Source organism: Clavelina lepadiformis, chromosome 1 (assembly GCF_947623445.1).
Source record: "Clavelina lepadiformis chromosome 1, kaClaLepa1.1, whole genome shotgun sequence".
In the NCBI taxonomy this organism is placed as follows: Eukaryota; Metazoa; Chordata; class Ascidiacea; order Aplousobranchia; family Clavelinidae; genus Clavelina; species Clavelina lepadiformis.
Genome location: NC_135240.1, coordinates 18,973,037 through 18,994,755, shown reverse-complemented (window position 1 = coordinate 18,994,755; position 21,719 = coordinate 18,973,037). Strand labels below are relative to the sequence as shown.

The window sequence follows — 21,719 nt, the reverse complement described above, 5'->3', positions numbered from 1 at the left end:
CAAGAAACTGCAAGAGTACGCTTACCAGTATTTAATTATTACTACTGTAACTGTCTAAATGGCATTTAGATCTGTATTTCCCAACTAGTTAAAAAGATAAATGTTAGCAAATCGGTAGTTGGGTTTTTACTTGTTATTATTGCATCAATTAGACTATTAGAGTGTAAGCAATTGCCATACAAGTCGCATTTTGAATGCTTGTCAAGATTTGTGTCGACAAAAATTTGTTGCTTCAATTTTCAAAATTTAGTGTTATATAAAAGATAATGCAATAAGCTAATCTTTCAAATAAGATATAGATAGTATTAAAATAGCAATTTTTGCTTACCGTGTTGAAAGCCATCTAAAAAATTAATCGATTTAGCTTATAGGCTTACAATTTCACTAAACCATTAGTGACACAATCCCTGACATATTTCTGTCGGTATTATTGACCAATTTCCGAGACAATCAACACTCACATTGGTAAGATATTATCAAAATATTGTAGTCTATAGGCTACTTCTTCAGAGACATTATCAGTAATTTTTAAGTGGGGGTAAATTTTATTTGGTGACACCGTGGATTAAGATGATAAAACTTGCGTGAAGCAAGACGAAAAAGGTTGCAAGCTTAGTTTACTAAATTGATTTTCAAATATATGATGCATGATAGTACTAGTAAGTTATGTCGAGTCGTAATGACTCGAATCACTTTTTCTAAAGATTCGGTTTTGACTCTAGTCTGTTTCTAAGAGAGTATAAAAATGATTAAGTCAGTGGTTTTATTACGTTTCAGCATTAAGGTAAAACGAATCTCTATTCTCTGATCGGAATACATTAAAGTGTAACTTAAAATGATTTTATTTGTCTACGAATGCGTACGATGCAGCCAAATGAAGCAAGTTTTGTAATTATAAAGTTTGTGGTTGATAGAAATGGTATTTTTGCTGTTTTCGAATATTAATCGATTAGACTTGACACGAGTCAGCAAACAACTTGGCTCACTTCTACTGAAAGACTCGACTGGAGTATTAAAAGGTAAATGACTAGACTTTACTTGCGGTTCGAGTTTGATGACTTGGTTACGAGTTACGATTGTAGTAAGTTATGTGTACAGTAGCTTGCAACATAATAATTTTATCCAAAACATAAGATCAATATGGGAACAAAATCAAAAAATGATGCAAGACCGCAAAGATTGGAATAAGATCGTATATTTAGTAGCATTATATTTATTTTCTGTGCATGAAAATAATTTCAGAAGTTATAGCTTGATGGAAAAACTTATTTTAAGACAATTTGAACATAAGCTTACAGTTGCTATTGTTTCCATTCTGAATGCAATTTACTGTTCAACAAACGTTTACGGATTTTAATTGGTCACATCCATATCACCCACAGAACGTTGATGTTTTAGGTCTGAGTCCTAAGTTATAAATTGTAGATGGTTACTTAACCCGTAATAAAGGAGTTTATCATAAGTAATAAACTATAATCCTGTAATTTACAACGTTTCCATGCTTGCGGAGTGCGGATCGAATTAGGCAGAAATACTTTGCTTCAGTTCTGGATGACTAAGACCTATATAGTGTCGGTAACATTTTGGATATTTTCCGAGTTTCCTGATGCATATTTTATGACGATAATCACAAACATGTCCGGGAAAATCCGGACACATGGTAACTCATTTTGGCTGTAGACTAGCTATTATTTTCCTTAAACTTGGATTTAAGTTTACAAGAAACGTTATAGGCCAATTACGCTCTTTTTATTTATCTACCATGCTGTTACACCTCTCAGCAATAACTAAACAAATTATAATAAGATCGAAGGGCTTAATTTTGGGACTTTGCTTAGTCGAAACGCAACAAGCGGGCACACTGGAATTCTAAACATACAATCTTGACCTAACTTATGAAATAACTGGTATAAAAATATCACACTTGGAATAAAGCCGGTACCGACGGTACGAGATGCAATTAATGCAAACGAAACGAAATGCAAAAGACCAAGGAGAAACACAAAGTATTGACAAACTTTCTTACAAGTGGGTGCTCATTAGCAAAACGGAAAAGTCGTTACTTTTGTTTAACAGCGATTTTAGACCGTTTTGGCAATGACTAGTTAAGCTAAGAGTAGGATTTATCTTTGATCAAGTGCACTTCTACTCTGCTTGTCCATCCGCCATTTTGTTTTTAGGCTTACAATGCGGGTAAAATGTATTGTGACCGCTACATTTTAGTTACACATTATACGTAGCAATTTTCTTAATTGAGACACGTTTAGAAATGAAGTTCTGGATGGACATTGTTCTCAAGATGTTACGGTATCGGAAAAACATGCACAAAAATAGATTTTATCGAAAGTAAGAATAACTATCGTCAACAGTAAACACAAGGATTAATGCTAGGTTTTATTCTCAGCATTTGAATTCGTTAGCTGTCTGTTCTTGAAAAGTGTACATGTTTGCGAATTTTCGCTAGAACTGTTCATATTCTAAGAACTGCTGCTAAAAAACGTTATCTGTCCCATTAGAAAGTGTCACACCTTTCCGGCAATACGGTGTAAAACGCAAGGTTGTATTCAAGATTTGCCGGGTCTTTTTCTGCAACAAACGGAATAGAATAACCACAAATACCCGGTGTTAGGTCTAAACTGGAATCTATTTTTATGCAAGCATACGTAAGGTAGTTTAGTTACCTTGCATTAAAATTCTTTCTCTTCTTCTTTCCACTTATCTCAACATCGAAACTTCCCATTTTTCTTTTATTCACAGTTTTCGAAATTACTTTAGTTGTTGGCTCAGCGCACGCTCTGGCACGTTTTAATTTCCTAGTTTTCTTTACTTGCCGATGTTGAAATTCTCTTGTTTTTTCAAGCTCCTTTTGAATTCTAGACTGGGCCTAGCACAAATCAATACATCACATAGTTGATCAAAGTCACGATATCTTCAAGATCAATTTGAAAATATCACTCAAAACCGTGAAGCGACCAGTTTGCTCTTATTAGTAGGCTATGGTTTAGGACTTTACCAAAATCTACTTATTACAAACAGGGTCATTGACATAGCTTAGTATTGTAAAAACAATGCAATTAAGGTTACTGGCTTACTGTATCCAAAGCAGATGATTTGTATGGATCATGACTTTTACCCTTGACCCTTTTTCCATGCTTCTTGGCCACTTCCGAATGAGTGCCCAACATTCGATCAGCTACAAGTGCCATTTGTAAGAAATTAGCATTACTTTTGCAAGAATTTCTGTATTTCAAGCTGAAAGCTTTGCTCTTTTCGAAAGCATAAAATTTATACCAAAAGCAACATACCTCTGGCAAGTTCACGTTGAATTTTTGTTTGAAACCACGCTCGTTTCTCTGGCACTTCACCTTTAATTACCTTCTCCGCTTTCATGATTTGGTTTTCAGAAGCAATAATGCGTTTTTCTTCAATTTCCATTTTCATTACTTCTCCAACCTCGCTTTCAATATCATTCAATTGGTTACTGAACTTTTCTATGACCTCTAATCATTTTAAAATCGGCAGAAAATTAAATATAAGTAAAGTAAAGAGTAATTTAATAGCGTCGGCAATTCCTTTTATTTACTTTGAACAACATATAATCGAATGGAAGTAGATGGAGAAGGACATACCAGTAGGGACGACTCTACTTTTTACTGGATTCTTTGACAGCTTAACGATTTCTTTTAATAATTTTCTTTCACTTTCTCCGACAAGCGATACTGATCGCCCGCTTCGGCCAGCCCTGGCGGTTCTGCCCACCCGATGAATATAATGTTGATGGGAATTGGGCATTGTTAGGTTGATAACCTAAGTTTTAACACACGACTTCAAGCTATTGAAATTTATAGCAAAACAACACAGTACAAAAATATATATCAGATTTATGTACGCCAAGCCAGAACAGAACATGCTAATTTAAACCAGAACATGCTAATTAATGAAACTTAGTTTTAGACAATGATATTGCATCTCAAATTAACATGTTTTAAATGTTTAATACTGTCTACAGTAGTCTGCTTATAGCCATTAGTAGGAGAAAAAGTAGAAAGTCCAGAGAGTATCAAACGTGCAAGATGTTTAATAGAACAATGGTGCGCTGTAACGATGACAGTTACGACCACCAACCACCATTATCATGTACACACTACATACATCAATTCTATGAACTTGGTAAGTTTTATATCCGTGTTTATTCTCGAATCCCCTCAGGGGTGTAGTCGGAAAATATGTTTGGAGGGGGCAAGATTTTTGCTTTCTTGCTGACCCCATAAACTTTCTGAGTCAAGTGGTAGATTGCTCAAATTATCGCTATGCTTTATTTGATAACTTCCCTGTTTGCCAACGCAATCACATCCAGTATACTGCTACCACTGATATTTTAAGTCAGTTTCCGAAAAATTGTTTCAGTAAAAAGTATCGTTATTACTGTTACTACTTTCTATGTTGCATTGGGTCAAATTAATTTTTTTCAAAATAAGAGCGAAAGAAGGACGTAACAATAAGACAGAATGCAAGATTAGGATACGATAGCTTTTACTGCAAGATAGAGACAGACTTTGTTAAATATTCCTAGAAAAGCAATGGATACGAGTTGTACCAAAGTGGGAGATATCCACAACAATTAACAGGTGCTATGCGAAGTATTGTATTACGTAAGTGTGAGTAGTTCCTATCGTTTGATACTGTTCCGGGTACAGTCCATTCTGGGTACAAGTAAACCAGAACGACTAAACCCAGGAAAACCCGACCAAAATCTGTGAGTTGAATTGTCCTGAGTTTACTCGTCTTGGATTGAATTGACCGACAAACGTTTAATACATACCGTTTTAACATTTTCAATATCCAGTCCTCGGGCTGCCAGATCAGTACATACTAAAACATCAATTTCTCCAGTTTTGAATTGTTTCAAACTTTCTAACCGCTGGCCTTGTGACAAGTTCCCATGCAGCTCCCCCGCCTATGACATATTTTGCTATGTTACTTCATAAAATAAACAAGCAATCAAATAATACATAGTAAATAACAAAGAAAAAATACATTAAATACCTTAATTCCTAAAAGTCCAAATACAATGTGCATTCTGTGTGCTTGTTTCTTAGTTTGTGTGAACACCAGAACGTTAGAAACAAACGATCTACTGCATAGAGCTGTAAATGTGGCAATGTAAAAGATCAATGAAAATGTTCATCAAATAGACATGAAAAATACTTTTCTCTAAACACTGTGTTACATTTACCGGCCACTACGGCTTCCCGATCAGCTTCTCTATTCTCTCTTATCCTTATGAATTCTTGTCTCAGATAAGGGGCAACATCCGTGTTGCTATTCACAAATATTTTAACAGGATCCTTTAAAGATACTGTCACTAGCTCCTGAACCTATTTGTAATAAACGGCAGGTGTTAAATACATTTTGGGCCTGTAATAAACAATATACTGTATTGTTGTACTTCAGAAAGTAGCATGCACATTTTGGAGAAAATATCCGGTGAACTAGTTTTACCTTTTCCGTCAAACATTTATGACATTTTTGTGTAAATACAGACAAAATGTGTTAATTTAAACAGTATTTTTTACCTGCTCAGTCATTGTCGCAGAAAACAACAAAGTTTGATGTTGATGAGAGCAAAGCTTTATGATTTCATTCATTTGATCCTCAAAGAACTCATCCAACATTCTAAACGTTTTTGGAGGGCAAGGATAAATAACATGTAACATAGAATCAGATGCTTCTGATGTGTATGAAAATGACTTTAATTTCAAAACCTGCCATACCTGTCTGCTTCATCCAGAATAAGTATTTCAATAAGCCGTAGGTCAAATGAAGGAGTATTGTGAAGATGGTCAATCAATCTTCCAGGAGTGGCAATTATTATATCTGGACTTTGTCGAAGTGCAGCCTCTTGACTTTTTATGTCCAAACCACCTAATTATTATAAACAGTACAATTTAAGTAGAATATATATCATATGGTTAAGCAAAAACATTTGTTGAATCGTCTTAGTTATAACAATCAATAAATGAAAGGAAAAAGAAATAGCCAGTGTTTCTTAAACATCTATCGTTCACATTTGCTTGGTACTACTTATTGAAACTGGATATTTTATAAAACAATCCGTACCCGAATGCTTATACGTATGTCATATATATGTCAGCATTTGTAACCCCAATTCGACCCATGGCCATATAGAAACAAATTACAACATAATTAACATAGTTTTGAAACATTATATGATAGTTTTACTATCCTTTAAGCGCACGTTACGCAAGGGTTAAACTACCAAAGGGCGTCTTAATGGCAGACTTATTCGTGGAAGCTACATCGACAAAACCGAATTTGCTTTGTGATAACTGCGCAATGTCCATGACGGATAAGCTTGCCTTGATCATGGCCCATGACACTAGTCCATACAGTCTCACAGGTTGAAAAGCACTGGATTAGTCAATATTCATTGATTAGTCATTTGTGCCACTATGCTCGCAAAACTGACAATCTTGTTTTCTTGACTATGTTGTAAATGAGATGAAAAGATGCCTTGTAAAGCAGCAAGCCTAAATTTAACTAAAAGATATTTTAACTGCCAACAGTAAATGCAGCAAGGTTTGAAGACCAATTTAACACTTTTCTAATGACTTGGTGCCCTTCCTAGTGAGTAACATGAGCTCATGAACTCATAAACTGATGAACTCAAAGACTACTGCTGAAAGAAGTCCACGTTGATCACCACTAAATGTCACTGGGAGATGTTAATATCGTTATAAACAATCCATGTAGTAATGAATTGCGATAAAAAACCCTAGGTTAGAGCTACTGCTTAAAAGCGAGAAGCATGTCAAAAAAGGGTTTCAAACCAATATGCTGGAAAATGGGGTGATTTTGCAGGTATATTAGCAGTTTAAAACTATATGTAAAGCTCGTCAAATTACCTTTCTTATTTATTTTAATTTTATTTATTAATATACCTGCTGCTAGGCATATTCTGATGGAGCTGTGCTGAGCAAGCTGCTGTGTAACACTGTAGACTTGGACTGCCAACTCACGAGTGGGCACTAAACACAGCACCCTCGAGACTGGTGTTGCACTAGGTCGATACAGCAAACGTTCCAAAACCGGAAGCATGAAAGCAGCAGTTTTTCCTGAAATTGAATATAAGTATATATCTAGTTAAATACATATGATAATATTGATACAAACCCTTCTGGATAAAAATAAGTTTTAAGTCTGAACAAAAAAACAAATAAAAATAACTTAGCTAAAATTACGACTTTAAAAAATTACCGGTTCCTGTAGCAGCACAAGCACAAATATCACGCCCCAGCAAACCAATAGGAATAGCGGCTTGCTGAATGGGAGTTGGGGTAGTATAATTGATTTTGCTTATGGATTTCAATAATGGTCGAGATAAGTTCATTTGCTAAATATCATAAATGCATATTACTGACATTATATTATTGCAGCAATACATCATCATAAACATCAAAACCTGGGATTTGATAATTTGAGTTTAATTGTAACTAACCTGAAATCCAAGAGTTGGGTCCCAAGAATGAGACTTCTCACCATAAACAGAGTCTTTTACTTCAGCAAGTGGCAAAGGAAACGCATTGTCATCCAAATTTGAATTTTGTGAATTTTCTTCCTTTTTAGTCTTCTTTTTCAAAGGTTTAAATTTATCTAAAAACATAACAAAGAAAATACAAGAAACATAAAAGCAAATAAACTACAAACAAGATAAATATAACACTAAAAATAACAGCAGATATAAACATAATACACACCATATATGTAGTAGGAAATGATGCAGCTATCATTGATATCATAAATAAAATAATTGTAAGTGATTTGGCAAATATCTTATTTTTTCTTTGTCTTTTTTAAGTTTATATAAATAAAAGGGAAAGGAAACACTATCTTCAATTTACATCACATTACATAAACAATAGAACTTGAAGCTGAAACAACTTACAACTACGCTGCATTACAATTAGGCACCTGCTTTTACATTGCCGATATTACTGATTTCGTCTTCTGAATCACTCGTTTCATCAAGTAAGCACATCTCAGAGGTTTTGTTATCCCTTACACTGCTTGAATATTGTAAAACAACCTACACACATTAGCAACAACACTTTGGTTAAATTATTAAGCACAATTATTATACAAAAATTGAAATGAATGTCTATTAAGTATATAAATTATAAAAACGATTAGGAATGACATGTACAGGAAAACAAGGAACATGAACAAAAACAAGTTACCCTTAAATCAACAAAATACAGGCTATTGAAAACAGAATTTGTCAATATCATGTGGTTAAGCAGTTATTGCCAAAACTGATTTGCAACAAATACAGTTTTGGAGTTTATTATGACATATATCTGTAAAGATACTGCGGATGCTAAGCTACAGCTCTGGCATTTTTGTCCCGAAATTAAAAATCAATTGCAGCTAATTGTGTACCTGTGGGGTCATTTTACATGCAAAACACTTAGGCACGTTACCACTAATAAGTAATAACACACTTGATTCAAACAGCAGCTATAATGCATGACTCAACAATTTGATTTGATACCATAGCTGGTGGAAAATTCTTTCAACGTTATACTGTCTTACAGTTTTATTGTACTTAAAGTCAATTATTCTGTGATGAAAAGTGGACTTCTTTAGAATTGCCCTTAACTTTAAACGATGTATATGACAAAAGTTAGAGCTTACCTAGGAGTCATTCCATGTATAATCAACCAGGCCCTGTAACCACTACTCTTGGATTTTGATAATTTCAATATATGTTATAGACCTTGGAAAAAGCCAAAGATTAAAAAAAAAATTTTGAAAATATCTCCAGGCGTTTTCGAGTTATTCAAGTTTGAAATTTTCGCCACACGATGGCTTTTGGCTAGTGAGCACTGGTCACGCTTTATGATTTTCTTTAATATCTTTATTTCTGAAGGTAGAATAATAAAACAAATGTTGAATTTACCATTTTTGGGGTCAAGGAATTCATTTAAGCACATAAAAAACCTATATCACACCTCCTTCATGGAGTAAATTAAGTTTTTTCATTGATGTCAAAGTTCAAGTTTACGACGCAATTACAAAAATAGCAATCGCATTGGAAACATAATTTTTGCACTTTTGTGTAGCATGGTTCATGTATTTTCATGTATCCAAAAATTGGAAACTTGTTTTTTGTCCTTTAGGAATAAAGTTGGTTTTAAAAGCAAGCACTATTTTTAAGATTCTTATAAGATATAAAATGCAGATTTGAGCAATATCGTATAACTGGTCATGCATATATATGCAAGGTTGCAATTCCAAGGCACCAACTGCTAGTGTTTAAAGATTATTTATTCACCAAAAACATTAATTACTGCCTGCTAAAGGTGCACTCTGAGAGAGGTTACAGTAAATTTGAGTTCCTTTTTTGAACTTGAATTTTGCCTACTCCTATTTTGATTCTTATTATTTTATTATTATTATTCTTACTATTATTTTGATTTCCTTTATGTATGAAAATGATGAATTTGCCCGCTTAATGCCTGGAATTAAAGATTATGTAAGTGTTTCCAAAAATTTTCATAAGCAAAAGAAGCTCATTTTGTGCAATTTGAAGGAATTATATGCCACATTTTGTGAAAAATATCCCGAGCTGAAGATTGGATTCTCAAAGTTTTGTTCACTCCATCCCAAATGGTGTGTCCCCGTATCGTCCAAAGGCACTCATTCTGTCTGTGTGTATCCAACATCAAAATGCAATCCTTCTGGTTGCTGCTGCCAACAACAATGAAACATACAAAACATTGATTGACAAAATAGTGTGCAGCACGGAGAACAAAATGTGCATGTTGCATCGTTGTGAACAATGTGCTGGGTCTCAAGCACTAGAAGGCTTTTTGCTTGGACAGTATGATGAGAAACTTGATGATGAAGTCCAATGCCAATAATGGAAGTCTACAGACACGATGGATGTTATCACGGTGTTAATGATGAGATATGAACAGATTCAACAAATTGTAAGAGTTTTGGATGACCTTACAAAGCATTCATTCATAGCTAAATGCCAATCTAGATACTTAAACTCCAGTAGAGTTCTTTAACAGATGATACCAACAGTCATTTTGCATTGTTTCAGATGACTTAACACATGAGACAGCTTTTGTGCATGGGCTTTTGTACAAACTCACTGCATTGATTCCAAGCTTGTCCAGCACCATTACTAAAGTTGAATATTTCTCGGACGGTCGCGCTGGACAGTATAAAAATTATAAAAATATGCTGAATCTGTGCCGTCACAAGTGTGATTTCAACCAGGAAGCGTGTTGGTCCTTTTTTGCAACCAGTCACGGGAAATCTCCATGTGATGGTGTTGGAGGTACTGTTAAACGACTGGTTAAGACAGCTAGCTTACAAAGACCTACATCTGATCAGATGTGATCTTGCATATAATACACAACAGCGGAGTGGATTGTACATTGCTGCTGGTTCCAGTGATAGCTTTGTACTTCATCTTAGATTGTAAAAGTGTAATTCTCAGCGAAATCCAGCAAAATCACACAAGTATCACCTGTTAAAGAACTCTTTCTGGAGTTTAAGTATCTAGATTGGCATTTAGCTATGAATGAATGCTTTGTAAGGTCATCCAAAACTCTTATAATTTCTTGAATCTATTCAAATCTTATCATTAACCCCGTGATAAGATCCATCGTGTCTGTAGACTTCCATTATTGGCATTGGACTTCATCATCAAGTTTCTCATCATACTGTCCAAGCCTAAAGCCTTCTAGTGCTTGAGACCCAGGACATTGTTCACAACGATGCAACATGCACATTTTGTTCTCCGTGCTGCACACTATTTTGTCAATCAATGTTTTGTATGTTTCATTGTTGTTGGCAGCAGCAACCAGAATGATTGCATTTTGATGTTGGATACACACACACAGACAGAATGAGTGCCTTTGGACGATACGAGGACACACCATTTGGGATGGAGTGAACAAAACTTTGAGAATCCAATCTTCAGCTCGGGATATTTTTCACAAAATGTGGCATATAATTCCTTCAAATTGCACAAAATGAGCTTCTTTTGCTTATGAAAATTTTTGGAAACACTTACATAATCTTTAATTCCAGGCATTAGGCGGGCAAATTCATCATTTTCATACATAAATGAAATCAAAATAATAGTAAGAATAATAATAATAAAATAATAAGAATCAAAATAGGAGTAGGCAAAATTCAAGTTCAAAAAAGGAACTCAAATTTACTGTAACCTCTCTCAGAGTGCACCTTTAGCAGGCAGTAATTAATGTTTTTGGTGAATAATCTTTAAACACTAGCAGTAGGTGCCTTGGAATTGCAACCTTGCATATATATGCATGACCAGTTATACGATATTGCTCAAATCTGCATTTTATATCTTATAAGAATCTTAAGAATAGTGCTTGCTTTTAAAACCAACTTTATTCCTAAAGGACAAAAAACAAGTTTCCAATTTTTGGATACATGAAAATACATGAACCATGCTACACAAAAGTGCAAAAATTATGTTTCCAATGCGATTGCTATTTTTGTAATTGCATCGTAAACTTGAACTTTGACATTAATGAAAAAACTTAATTTACTCCATGAAGGAGGTGTGATATAGGTTTTTTATGTGCTTAAATGAATTCCTTGACCCCAAAAATGGTAAATTCAACATTTGTTTCATTATTCTACCTTCAGAAATAAAGATATTAAAGAAAATCATAAAGCGTGACCAGTGCTCACTAGCCAAAAGCCATCGTGTGGCGAAAATTTCAAACTTGAATAACTCGAAAACGCCTGGAGATATTTTCAAAATGTTTTTTTTAATCTTCGGCTTTTTCCAAGGTCTATAACATATATTGAAATTATCAAAATCCAAGAGTAGTGGTTACAAATTTTAAAAAAATTGGTTGATTATACATGGAATGACTCCTAGTGGAATCTAGGACAATTTGTGCAATTACATCTTTTTCTCTCCTTAAGTCTGTTTGTGTTTATGTCTTATGTCATAGATACTGTTATAATGTTTGGAAGTTTCCCATATTTCGTGTTTAAGTAACCCTATACTGTGAAAGATTTTCAGAATCAGACGTACTTCAGATGTATTGCCCGAATTTGGAACTTTTTATCAGGACCACTGGACAGAAGCAAGCGTTGTTAGAACATTGCTCAAGGATATAACAAACGTAACACAAATGTGAATCGAACCCAGTTTACATTTGGTCTTGAGTAGTTTAATCCTAACGTAACATTCACTTTATAGTGCAAAGCAAAACTATCAAACGATGTTCCAAGACTGTTAAGGGCGTTGTGATTTTGTTTGTGTATGGGTTGTTTTCATGTTACGAATATTGACACAAGACGTCACTTTAGACAATTTCGTGTACACTGCAAATCTTTGTAAAGATCTTTAAAATTAAACTATTTAAAAGTCAATAGTTCGTTTCAGTTTTCTCTATTTCTATTTTTTTCATTCTCTTTTAAAAAATCGACGCCTATGATTAAATTATCAAGAAAAAGTAAACATAGACTACATTGTCAGTTTGCCAAACGTTTTACGACTTGAAATGTACCATGTACAGATTAGATTTTGGTGACAACAAAATTTGCGAACAGACTTTGAGAAGATTGAAAAGGACTGGTTCAGTCATTACATAACCATTACATTTTCAGTCATATACAGTAGGGTAAGACAAAAATACCTTAGACTGAGACAGTCGTTTCCTTCGTACTTCTTCTATCTTCTTTGTTAGAGTAGAATGAACTTTCTGTAAGAAATATTTATGAACATAATTATGGATCATTCCAAGTCAAGTAACTGAAAATTGTTGAAAATTGCTACCATTACTAACAAATAGATTGCGATGGAACTTCATAAAATGAAAGTACAAGTCTTTTTATAAAAAACGAATACAAATTTATTGAAACAGGTCTAATGGTTTTCGAGATGAACCTATTTTAAGAAACATGCTTTTTGTGCTTAATGAGGGAAACTATTGCAGAGATTTCTCAGCCAATTTGCACTGAGGTGGTTTTCTATTATGTAGCATTGTTGACTATGAAAGACATCAAAACAGTATTTCTTGGTTGTTTGATCTTAGTTAAACAAGTCATCATTATCTTAGCAAATGTGAGTCCATAAATCACTTTTAGACTGAACTTCAGAACTAAGACAAACTTTTTTGACAATTAGGTGAGTGGCATGAGCCGTTGCATTGACACGTGAACTGCCACTGTTTTTAACTTCGAGAGGGTTTATATATACTTTTTCATCGGTTTCGTGTGTGCAAAGAAACACGGTAACCGAAGCACTTGTTTATTTGAAAAATGTTTGCAGGCTCTGAACCAAAATGGTGGTTGATCTCTGCCATAATTATGTGACTAGCTGTGATATTGTTACTGATGCAACTTCTATGCGCAATGTCCTGTGCTAAATAATACCAGGGCCATTTTCTTGAAAATGTTATTTTGGGGTTGCAAGGAATTGTTGTGGCTGCCTGAGTACTTTTCTCAAACATGCTTGTACACATAAAGGATTTGAATTTACACAAAAAATCAGGCACAAGTTAGGCAAGCCTATTTTAATAAATTGTACAATACAGTTTATTCAGTGTTTTTTTGAAATGTATTACCCTTTCATTAAGATGGAATGGAAGACTTTAAGAACCTTCCCAACCTCCCTGACATATTTTCTGCCATCCTAGTCATATGGTTAATTTTTGTCTTATAAGATTCATGTCATCTTAGACTGTGGTAAATGCACTTTTGTTTAGTTTTGACATGATTGCGTTTTTCCAATTTCGTTCCATGTAGAGATTGAATCAATCTCTTGTTTATCATTCTGACTTGCATTTCTGATTAAGATTTCAAAACATCTCTGATAGAAACCATAGTAACTAATAACAGTAGCAGTGCCATAAGTAAGCCTAAATTAATATTCAAAATAGAATGGTTACTTTTTTCTTTATGATTGATTCCAACGCAGAATCCAATGACCATTGCAATTCAGAGACTCCTTCTTCAGTGAAACTAAAAGAAGCATTAAAACCTTTGCTTTCCATCTTTTTTCTCTCTCGTTGTTTGGCATTCACCAAAGTCACCTAATCAACAAAATAAAGTAATATTAGCAAGGACAAGACAAAACCCATAAAAATAGCCAAAAAATGTTGCCTGAGTGGAAGATTCAGGCAATATTAACACTGATTTCGAATACAGCATTACCTATAAATTTAATTACGTTGGTGAACGACAATGATCTAGTTTGGTGTCTTACCTTAGCTAGAGACAACTATTAATTATTATTACTATAAAGGACATTTTTCAAACAAATTTCCTCCTAATCACCATTTCGTTATAACTTTTTTAAAACAATGCAAAATGTTTAACAGTTATATTTTGCTATTTAAGTCAAATAAGGCAACATATTAATCAGCTTTAAAGTGAGCGGCATGTCCCAAAACAAGTTGGCATTGAATCAATGTTTTATAATACCTATTACGATTTACTTGTCAGTCACACAAAACCTCTTATTCATACTTCATCCACATACCTGAATCATCCCTATTGTTTCTTATATTGTGACGTACAACTGGCATCTTTATTATTACAGTTAAGTGATGAATTTGCGTTTTTTGCCACATATTTAAGGCAATAACTGCTTAACCACTACATATTAGTAACTGATCCTTTCTGCAGTATATTTCCTAACAACTAATCTTTAATTCAAATCTCTAAAAGCTGTTAAGCAAGCTAGTTGTGATAAAATTTGGCCTGAAATGCTGAAGTCCTGGGCAATAAGGGGAAGCTTCTGGCTTATTCATCTTTGGCAAGTGACATGGAGTTCATGTAAACCACTGCATGACTAGCAGATGGATGTTAATACCACAATACCAAAAATGTGAAAAGAAGTGTTTTAACAACTGAGGCATCCTATCTGCTTAGTCTACGTTCACTTGAGTTAAGTGGTAAGGTCTAAGCTATTCCAAATGTCTTGAAAAGTGATGTCAGGAAATAATTGAGTCTCACCTTGCAGACAAACAATGTGGCTTTCATCCTGGTCAACGCATAACGAACTAAATTTTTACTTCCTAGCAAAATGTTTGAAAAGTCTTGCAAATACAGAAAAGATGTCTTTGCCTGCTTAAGCTGCTACATTGATTTTGAAATTAGCACTTGATCAATTCCTTGAGTAAAGCTCAAAAGAGTATTGCTCCATAAATATAATATCGATGGCCCTAATTGTGACCAGTAATCATTGTACAAATGCCCTGAAGATGGCATGCTTTTGGATGGCCAACGATAACATAACTGAATGGACAGACACGGTCTTGGCAAAGTATACATTGGGATATTCAGCAGTGTAACTACCAGGGAATATAGTTAAAATTTGTAGCCCAATTCAACTTTGCTTAATTCCAAACTTTTTGACCAGGAACTGTAATCGAAGAACGTTTACTCTTATCAAATAAAATTTCTTTGACTTCAAATGCAAAACGTCTACCGTATATGCCAGTGCACAAGATAAGCGTGTGTTAAATAACAAATTATCACAACCAGTCTTATTTCGTCTGTCTATACTTCGCTCTTGAAGACCTGGTAATTTAACACTGTTGTAAATCTTTATTCTGTGCAGTGTTATCACTTGAATCTGTTGTTCTGTACATGTTACAGTCTTCCATTACTGCTACTTAACTTCCTTAGCAAAATGTCAAATGCAGCACCTTATTGTCAACACGAGTAGCTGAGATGCTCTGTTTGGTGAAAAATTTGACCGAATTCCCACCTAAATATTGTTTATATTAAAGCGATCGTTTTGAAGCATGGTCAACAAAACAGCCAAGTGCGACACTTCAAAGTGTCAATGGTAAACTGTGACATTGGTCTTATTATTTACTTTCGAATAAAGACATTGATATCAAATGGTGTAGTTGCAATGACCTTCAACAGTATTCAAACTGACCGCGAACAAACTCACCGGGGACAACTGAACGTGACGTAAATTGACCGCGAGCAAACTGACCGTGATGTAAATTGACCGCGAACAAACTAACCGGTAACAGACTTACCGGAATGAAAATTGACCGGGAGGTAAATTGACTGTGCAAGTGCTGAATTATTGTGTTTAAGTTGATGGTAGTATATGATATGTAAAGTAAATATTTGTTTGTAACTATTTCCTTTGCTTTTAACAAAATTTTTTTTTTATTTCAATACACATTGAAACATTTATTGAAATAAACAGAAATATTTCCGGAAATACGAGTAACAACATTAAAAGACGTTCACTGCAAAACACATATGACACTACATAATAAGGGCACTAAAATTTACACAAACTGTTATTTGACAAATAAGGAAGTTTATTGCGCAAATTGTAGGTTGTGGGCGATGCCTCTGAGAAAATCTAATATGTCACGGTTTGCAAAATCTTCAACGATGGTTTGAAGTCACGCATCCAGATCCTTGTATTTTCTCCTTTTGGCAGGAGACCCTTGGGCACAGAGCGCCTCAATCTTGTTTTTGTTTATGTTCTGCAATTTCCTCAAAGCTTCTATAAATTTCCAAATGGTTGGGTGTTGCATTGATAACATCTTGTTTATTAGATTGTGGTGACCTTCAACTTTGTTGTTGGTTCTGGCGTCGCCATTTAACACCCGAACATGGACGTCCCAGAAGTCATGTGAATATGGCGGGTCTCGTCGGAGCTGAGTCCGAAAGCGACGCCCGATGTAAGTACGCTCAAAGTAGTCGAGAAGCGGAAGCATTTCATCAGGCACAACTTCCTCTAATGTTTCAAAAGCCTCAATCAGATGCTGTATTAGTGTATTGGAACAAATGCCAAAGCCGGTAGGCTATGTGACGCAGCACTAGTGCAAATTCTGGATCATTTTGATACCTTCTTTGAAGTCCGATTTGCTGCATGTGCTTCCTGACATTTTGATTTAAATGAAAAAAGCAACCACTTACTGTGAGGTCATCATAGTCAAAGTCATAGTCGGATAGTGACTAGATAGCGACTAGATAGTGAATTAGAATTTTGACCTTTTGACGGCCAATTTGTCGCCGGTTAATTTGATCGCCGGCCAATTTATCGACGGTTAATTTCATCGCCGGCCAATTTACGTCACGGTTAATTTGATCGCCGGCCAATTTGTTGCCGGTCAGTTGTCCACTACCAGTTGTCGCCGGTGAATTTGTTCACGGTCACTTCACGTGATCCCAATAAACTTAACATAAAATTAGGTGTAGTACAAATGCAATGACGTTAAAAACGGAAATTGAATGTCAGCCAAGACACATCTCAATTACCTGTACGTCGATGCTCATGATTTTCAGCAACATGTTAACAGACTTGAACAATTAAAAAAACAAATTCTTAAATTTTGTTGTTTAAAGATGATCATGTGTGGTGTATTTATCGCATGAACAGAATTCGGCCAATAAAACACAAATTTTTTACCAGACTTTTGGTATGGCGTTTAAACCCCTCTTGTTTTTTGGCCCAATAATTTCGTTAAAAAAGACGCATTACACATCACAGGCTCAAAGTAGCCGTCACTCCAAATACGTGTTATTAGCAAAGTGAACATGGTTTTTATTTGGTTTTGCTTAGGCGAATGCTAAAAAATGTTAAAGGAACACAACATATTAAAAATTAACCAGTAACCACTAATTTTCTGTTGTATTTGCAGAAATATAAATTAAATTGAAATATAAATATAAAGTTTCAGTTTCCAAAAACAAAACACTGTGTGCATCTGTATAAATACGGGTTTACAACTGCAAAAGTGGAAGGTTAGCTGTCAAGGTTGGGAAAAACCAAAAAACGTGTATTACATGATGCAGCGAGCAAGTAAAATACCACATCCCATTAAATGTTGCTTTTGTGAAAGGTCACACACATCGGCTCATGCCGATGTTAAAAAGGGCCGATACATCGGTAAAAATGCTATCGCTACATCTATAATATATAGCATTTAAGAACTCAAGTTGAGGCGATTAAAACCGTTTAGTTAACTTTATAGAGATACTGCATGTGTAACAATTAAAAGAAACAAGTGCGAATGTGAATTAAGTGTGAATTAAGTAGAGTGGGATAAAGCAAGTAATCTAGCAAAGTTACTACAATAGTTTATGATAACCATATTAGGCTTAAACAGCGATAACAGTTGCATGTTACCAATGCTATATTGTACATTTGATACTTTTATGACACCGTTTGGTACTGATTTAAACTCAAACAAATTTTAAGGTTTTTATCTAAAAGACTTAGAAGAAATGTGCATTAATTTATTGCAAACGTTATGCATATATTATTTTTCAGTCACTTTTTAATGTGCTTTGCTTGCAATTTTGCCAGCTTCAGAAATTTCGAAAAACTTGATATAGTGTAAATCAGACATGCTCAAAAATATATTTTATTTAAATATATTTAAATAATTCCTCGAGAATAATTTATTTTTCTGTTTTTTTGATCAGAATTATTTATTTTTCATTCTTTTCTTTTAGAATTATTTATTCGGCTAGCTTCAAAATAATTCATTTTACTTAAGTTACGGTATTAAGTTAATTTAAGTTAACCATGTCATCAAAACAACTCAATGTCATCAAAACGACTCACTCCTTCTAACTTTGAGTCGCAATTGTTTCTACATGCAAACAAACAACTGTGGGGAGTCAGTGAGGTCAACAAGATAATGAATGTAGTTGGTAATGACGACGATGAATAAATCATGTTGTAGAAAATAATTTGTTTAGTGAAGAATAATTTATTGTCAAACACTGAACGAATTATTTATTCTTTGAAAGCTTCGATGTAAATTATTTATTTCAATAAAAGCTTCAATGGAAATAATCTATTTCGAGAAAAGAAAAAGTGGAATAAATATAAATATTATTTTGAGCACCCCTGAGTGTAAATGATCCTTTCAACTTTAACTTAGCGAGCATTCAATTAATTTATAATTGGTTATATTCACCTCCTCTTCCACATCACTGTTGTCTGTATCAACCATAACATCATCATCATCTTTTATTGTCCCAATCAAATCAGTCATGTTTTCTTGCTTTGCCTTTTTATATTAACTTGAAATTCAGCTCAAGGTATAAGAGGCCTAGGGGGTTCTGTGACAAATAATAACACATAATTATTGATTTACACAAGCTTTGGCAGTTACCTAAGCAGGTACAAAAATACCGACTGTGCTTTTTCTGGAAATTGTGCCCGGTAATGGGCATTAAATCAATCAATCAATGCACGTAAATCATTGCAATGTCTAACTGGCATAAACCTTTGGTAGGACAGAATTGTTGGGCTTACAACAGATAGGGCACAGACGATGTGTGGTGAGTAAACTGGATTGGTGGGAAAGATGCGGTTAACAATGTAGCAAGAGAACTATTCTGGTAAGTTAACAGCATATAACTGCATCATACATCAAGAAAGGTTCAAAAAATGGAACTCATAATGAACACTGTAACACAAACCGTAAACTTTATCAGAGCTAAAGGTTTGAACCACCTACAATTTACATCTTACCTGGAGGAGCTAGGTTCAGTGTTTGGCGACTTTCCTTATCATACAAATGTGAGATGGCTAAACCGGAAAAAAGTTCTCTACACAGTATTTGAGCGGAGTGAGGAAATCTGTCAGTTTCTACAGAGCAAAAAAGACGCTACTATACTTCGTAGTGAAAACTGGAGATGCGACTTGGCATTTCTGGCTGACATAACCTCTTATCGTGTTGAACGTTCAGCTTAGGGACGTGGCAGTATGATTAGTGACATGTATGATGCAGTAAAAGCCTTTCAGGTAAAGTTGCACTTATGGGAGGCACAAATGCCCCAATGCAACTTGTTTCACTTTTCCTCTTGCCAAGTAATGTTCAACCACCTCTGTGCCACGGCATAAGTTTTGAATTTTGGCCCCTGGTGCGATTGAGTTTGACATCCCTGATCTATAAGAATTAACATAAATGCAATCTTGCTTTGTGGAAGCAATGATTAAACCTATTTTGAATAGTGTGAGCTTGTCGAACTTTTTTCGTAGTTAAAGTCATTAACGATTTAAGGAATTTTCTCATTATTATATTGAGCGTGGTTAACCGTCAACAATAGATGTTCTAATATGCATTAATACCCTTTGGAGTGACCGGGTGGTACTCATATTTTACGAAATAGCTTTATACTAATTTTCCATAAGAGGAAGTAGGACTTTTACTTGAAATTTGCCAAGGTTTCACCGAAGAATGTACTTCAGGCATGTCATGTTGGCGATGTGTGCATAAGAAAATGCATTGAGGGCTGGAGTTGGCAGTTAAATTAAATGTACACATTTAAAAACATGCAAGATTTCACCATAAGCAAATCATGAAAGTTAATTAGAGGAACATTCGACCATTTTCAAGACGATACGGAGTTAATGGTCGGATCGCACACAACGAATAATAACAAATATTTCAAAAAATTTTATTCCACTTTTTCACCACAATTTCCAATTCTACATAAATACAAAAAAAGCAGACAGCCTTAATTGCTGCAATGGAAAGTATAGAAGTTAGCGACGAGAAAACGTGCAAACTTGCAAATTTTGGTGTGATGGCATTCACTGAAGCCTTAATTCTTCAGTTCTTTGTTTATTTATTATAAATCGCCGTGATGAGTAAAATATTTGGAACATATGTTGATGAATCTCATGCATGCAGGTGCAACATGCTCCACTATGGCTTAATTGTGTCTGTAACAGACAAATTGAACGCCACTACTTTTCATCTAAATAAAGCAATGAGATAAGCATGTAAGCCATCGCCTTATAATGATGTGGATTTGATATCAACATGCTCTGTTGCTTTGCGGTTGTTCTTTCTTCGCCACTTCATTATTTTGTCACTCTCTTTTTAATTAGGCCAACAATTTTTTTCATGGAAGCTATAGGCCTAGGCTATATACACGAAACTGGATTTGCCTATTGATTCCTGCGCAACGTACAGTACAAAACAGCTTGCCTCGACCATGGCACGACAGCAAGTAAAGTGTGAAAACGCCGAACTTGCACAACCAATCATGAGCGTCGCTAAAGAATAGAACGAAACCGGATTTAAACCTATACAATGCAACAACAAAAAACGCTTAAATAAAAAATAATACAAAATAGATTAAAAATTTACAATAATGAAGTCTCAAAATAGTTACAGAGATTTGAGCCTGCACCGTGTTCGTCATTCGCACTACGTTTTGTTTTGTACATACAACTCAAAGGTTGGGAAGCACTGGTCTTAGAATCCAAAGTCTACAAAGCTGGCCTGATCAGCACTAATCTGTAGTCGCACACGTGACAATTCATATGTAAGGGTACTACCCTATTGTAGGATTTTTTTTAATATAGTGGTTAGGTTACGTTGTAAATCAAAGAATTAGTCATTTTATTTATCGTCAAAAGCACGGTGGGGACGAAAAATCAAGCCTGTTGTTACTGAAACGTGTCAATAAACGGGAAAAAGTGACGAAGCCAAAAAGGCTTAAAACGTGCACAAAAAATATTTCATGTAGTAATTGCCGGTAAAAACTAGCACGTCCACTAAACCCATAATTAGTTAAATCCATAAAATATAACTTAAAAAAAGCGAAATTAAGCAGACGAGCAGGTGATGTGTTCAAGCAACAGATGAATGACAGTCGCTTCAATGCTGTACATCAGT

General features: G+C 34.7%; 1 protein-coding gene across 1 annotated transcript; it reads right to left on the bottom strand.

Moving 5' to 3' along the window:
* Window positions 1-1,727: 1,727 nt before the first annotated feature.
* LOC143469834 (putative ATP-dependent RNA helicase DDX27) lies at window positions 1,728-21,277 on the bottom strand. The gene is made up of 18 exons (XM_076967717.1): window positions 19,562-21,277; window positions 19,002-19,146; window positions 13,980-14,123; window positions 12,726-12,791; window positions 7,993-8,107; window positions 7,520-7,674; window positions 7,279-7,414; window positions 6,963-7,136; window positions 5,775-5,925; window positions 5,577-5,676; window positions 5,237-5,378; window positions 5,047-5,147; window positions 4,823-4,957; window positions 3,630-3,807; window positions 3,306-3,500; window positions 3,093-3,193; window positions 2,682-2,884; window positions 1,728-2,586 (listed from the first exon to the last, which is right to left on the bottom strand). The coding sequence occupies exons 2-18, from the start codon at window positions 19,077-19,079 to the stop codon at window positions 2,565-2,567; spliced, it is 2,196 nt and encodes a 731-aa protein (XP_076823832.1). The 5' UTR covers window positions 19,080-19,146; window positions 19,562-21,277; the 3' UTR covers window positions 1,728-2,564.
* Window positions 21,278-21,719: the final 442 nt, after the last annotated feature.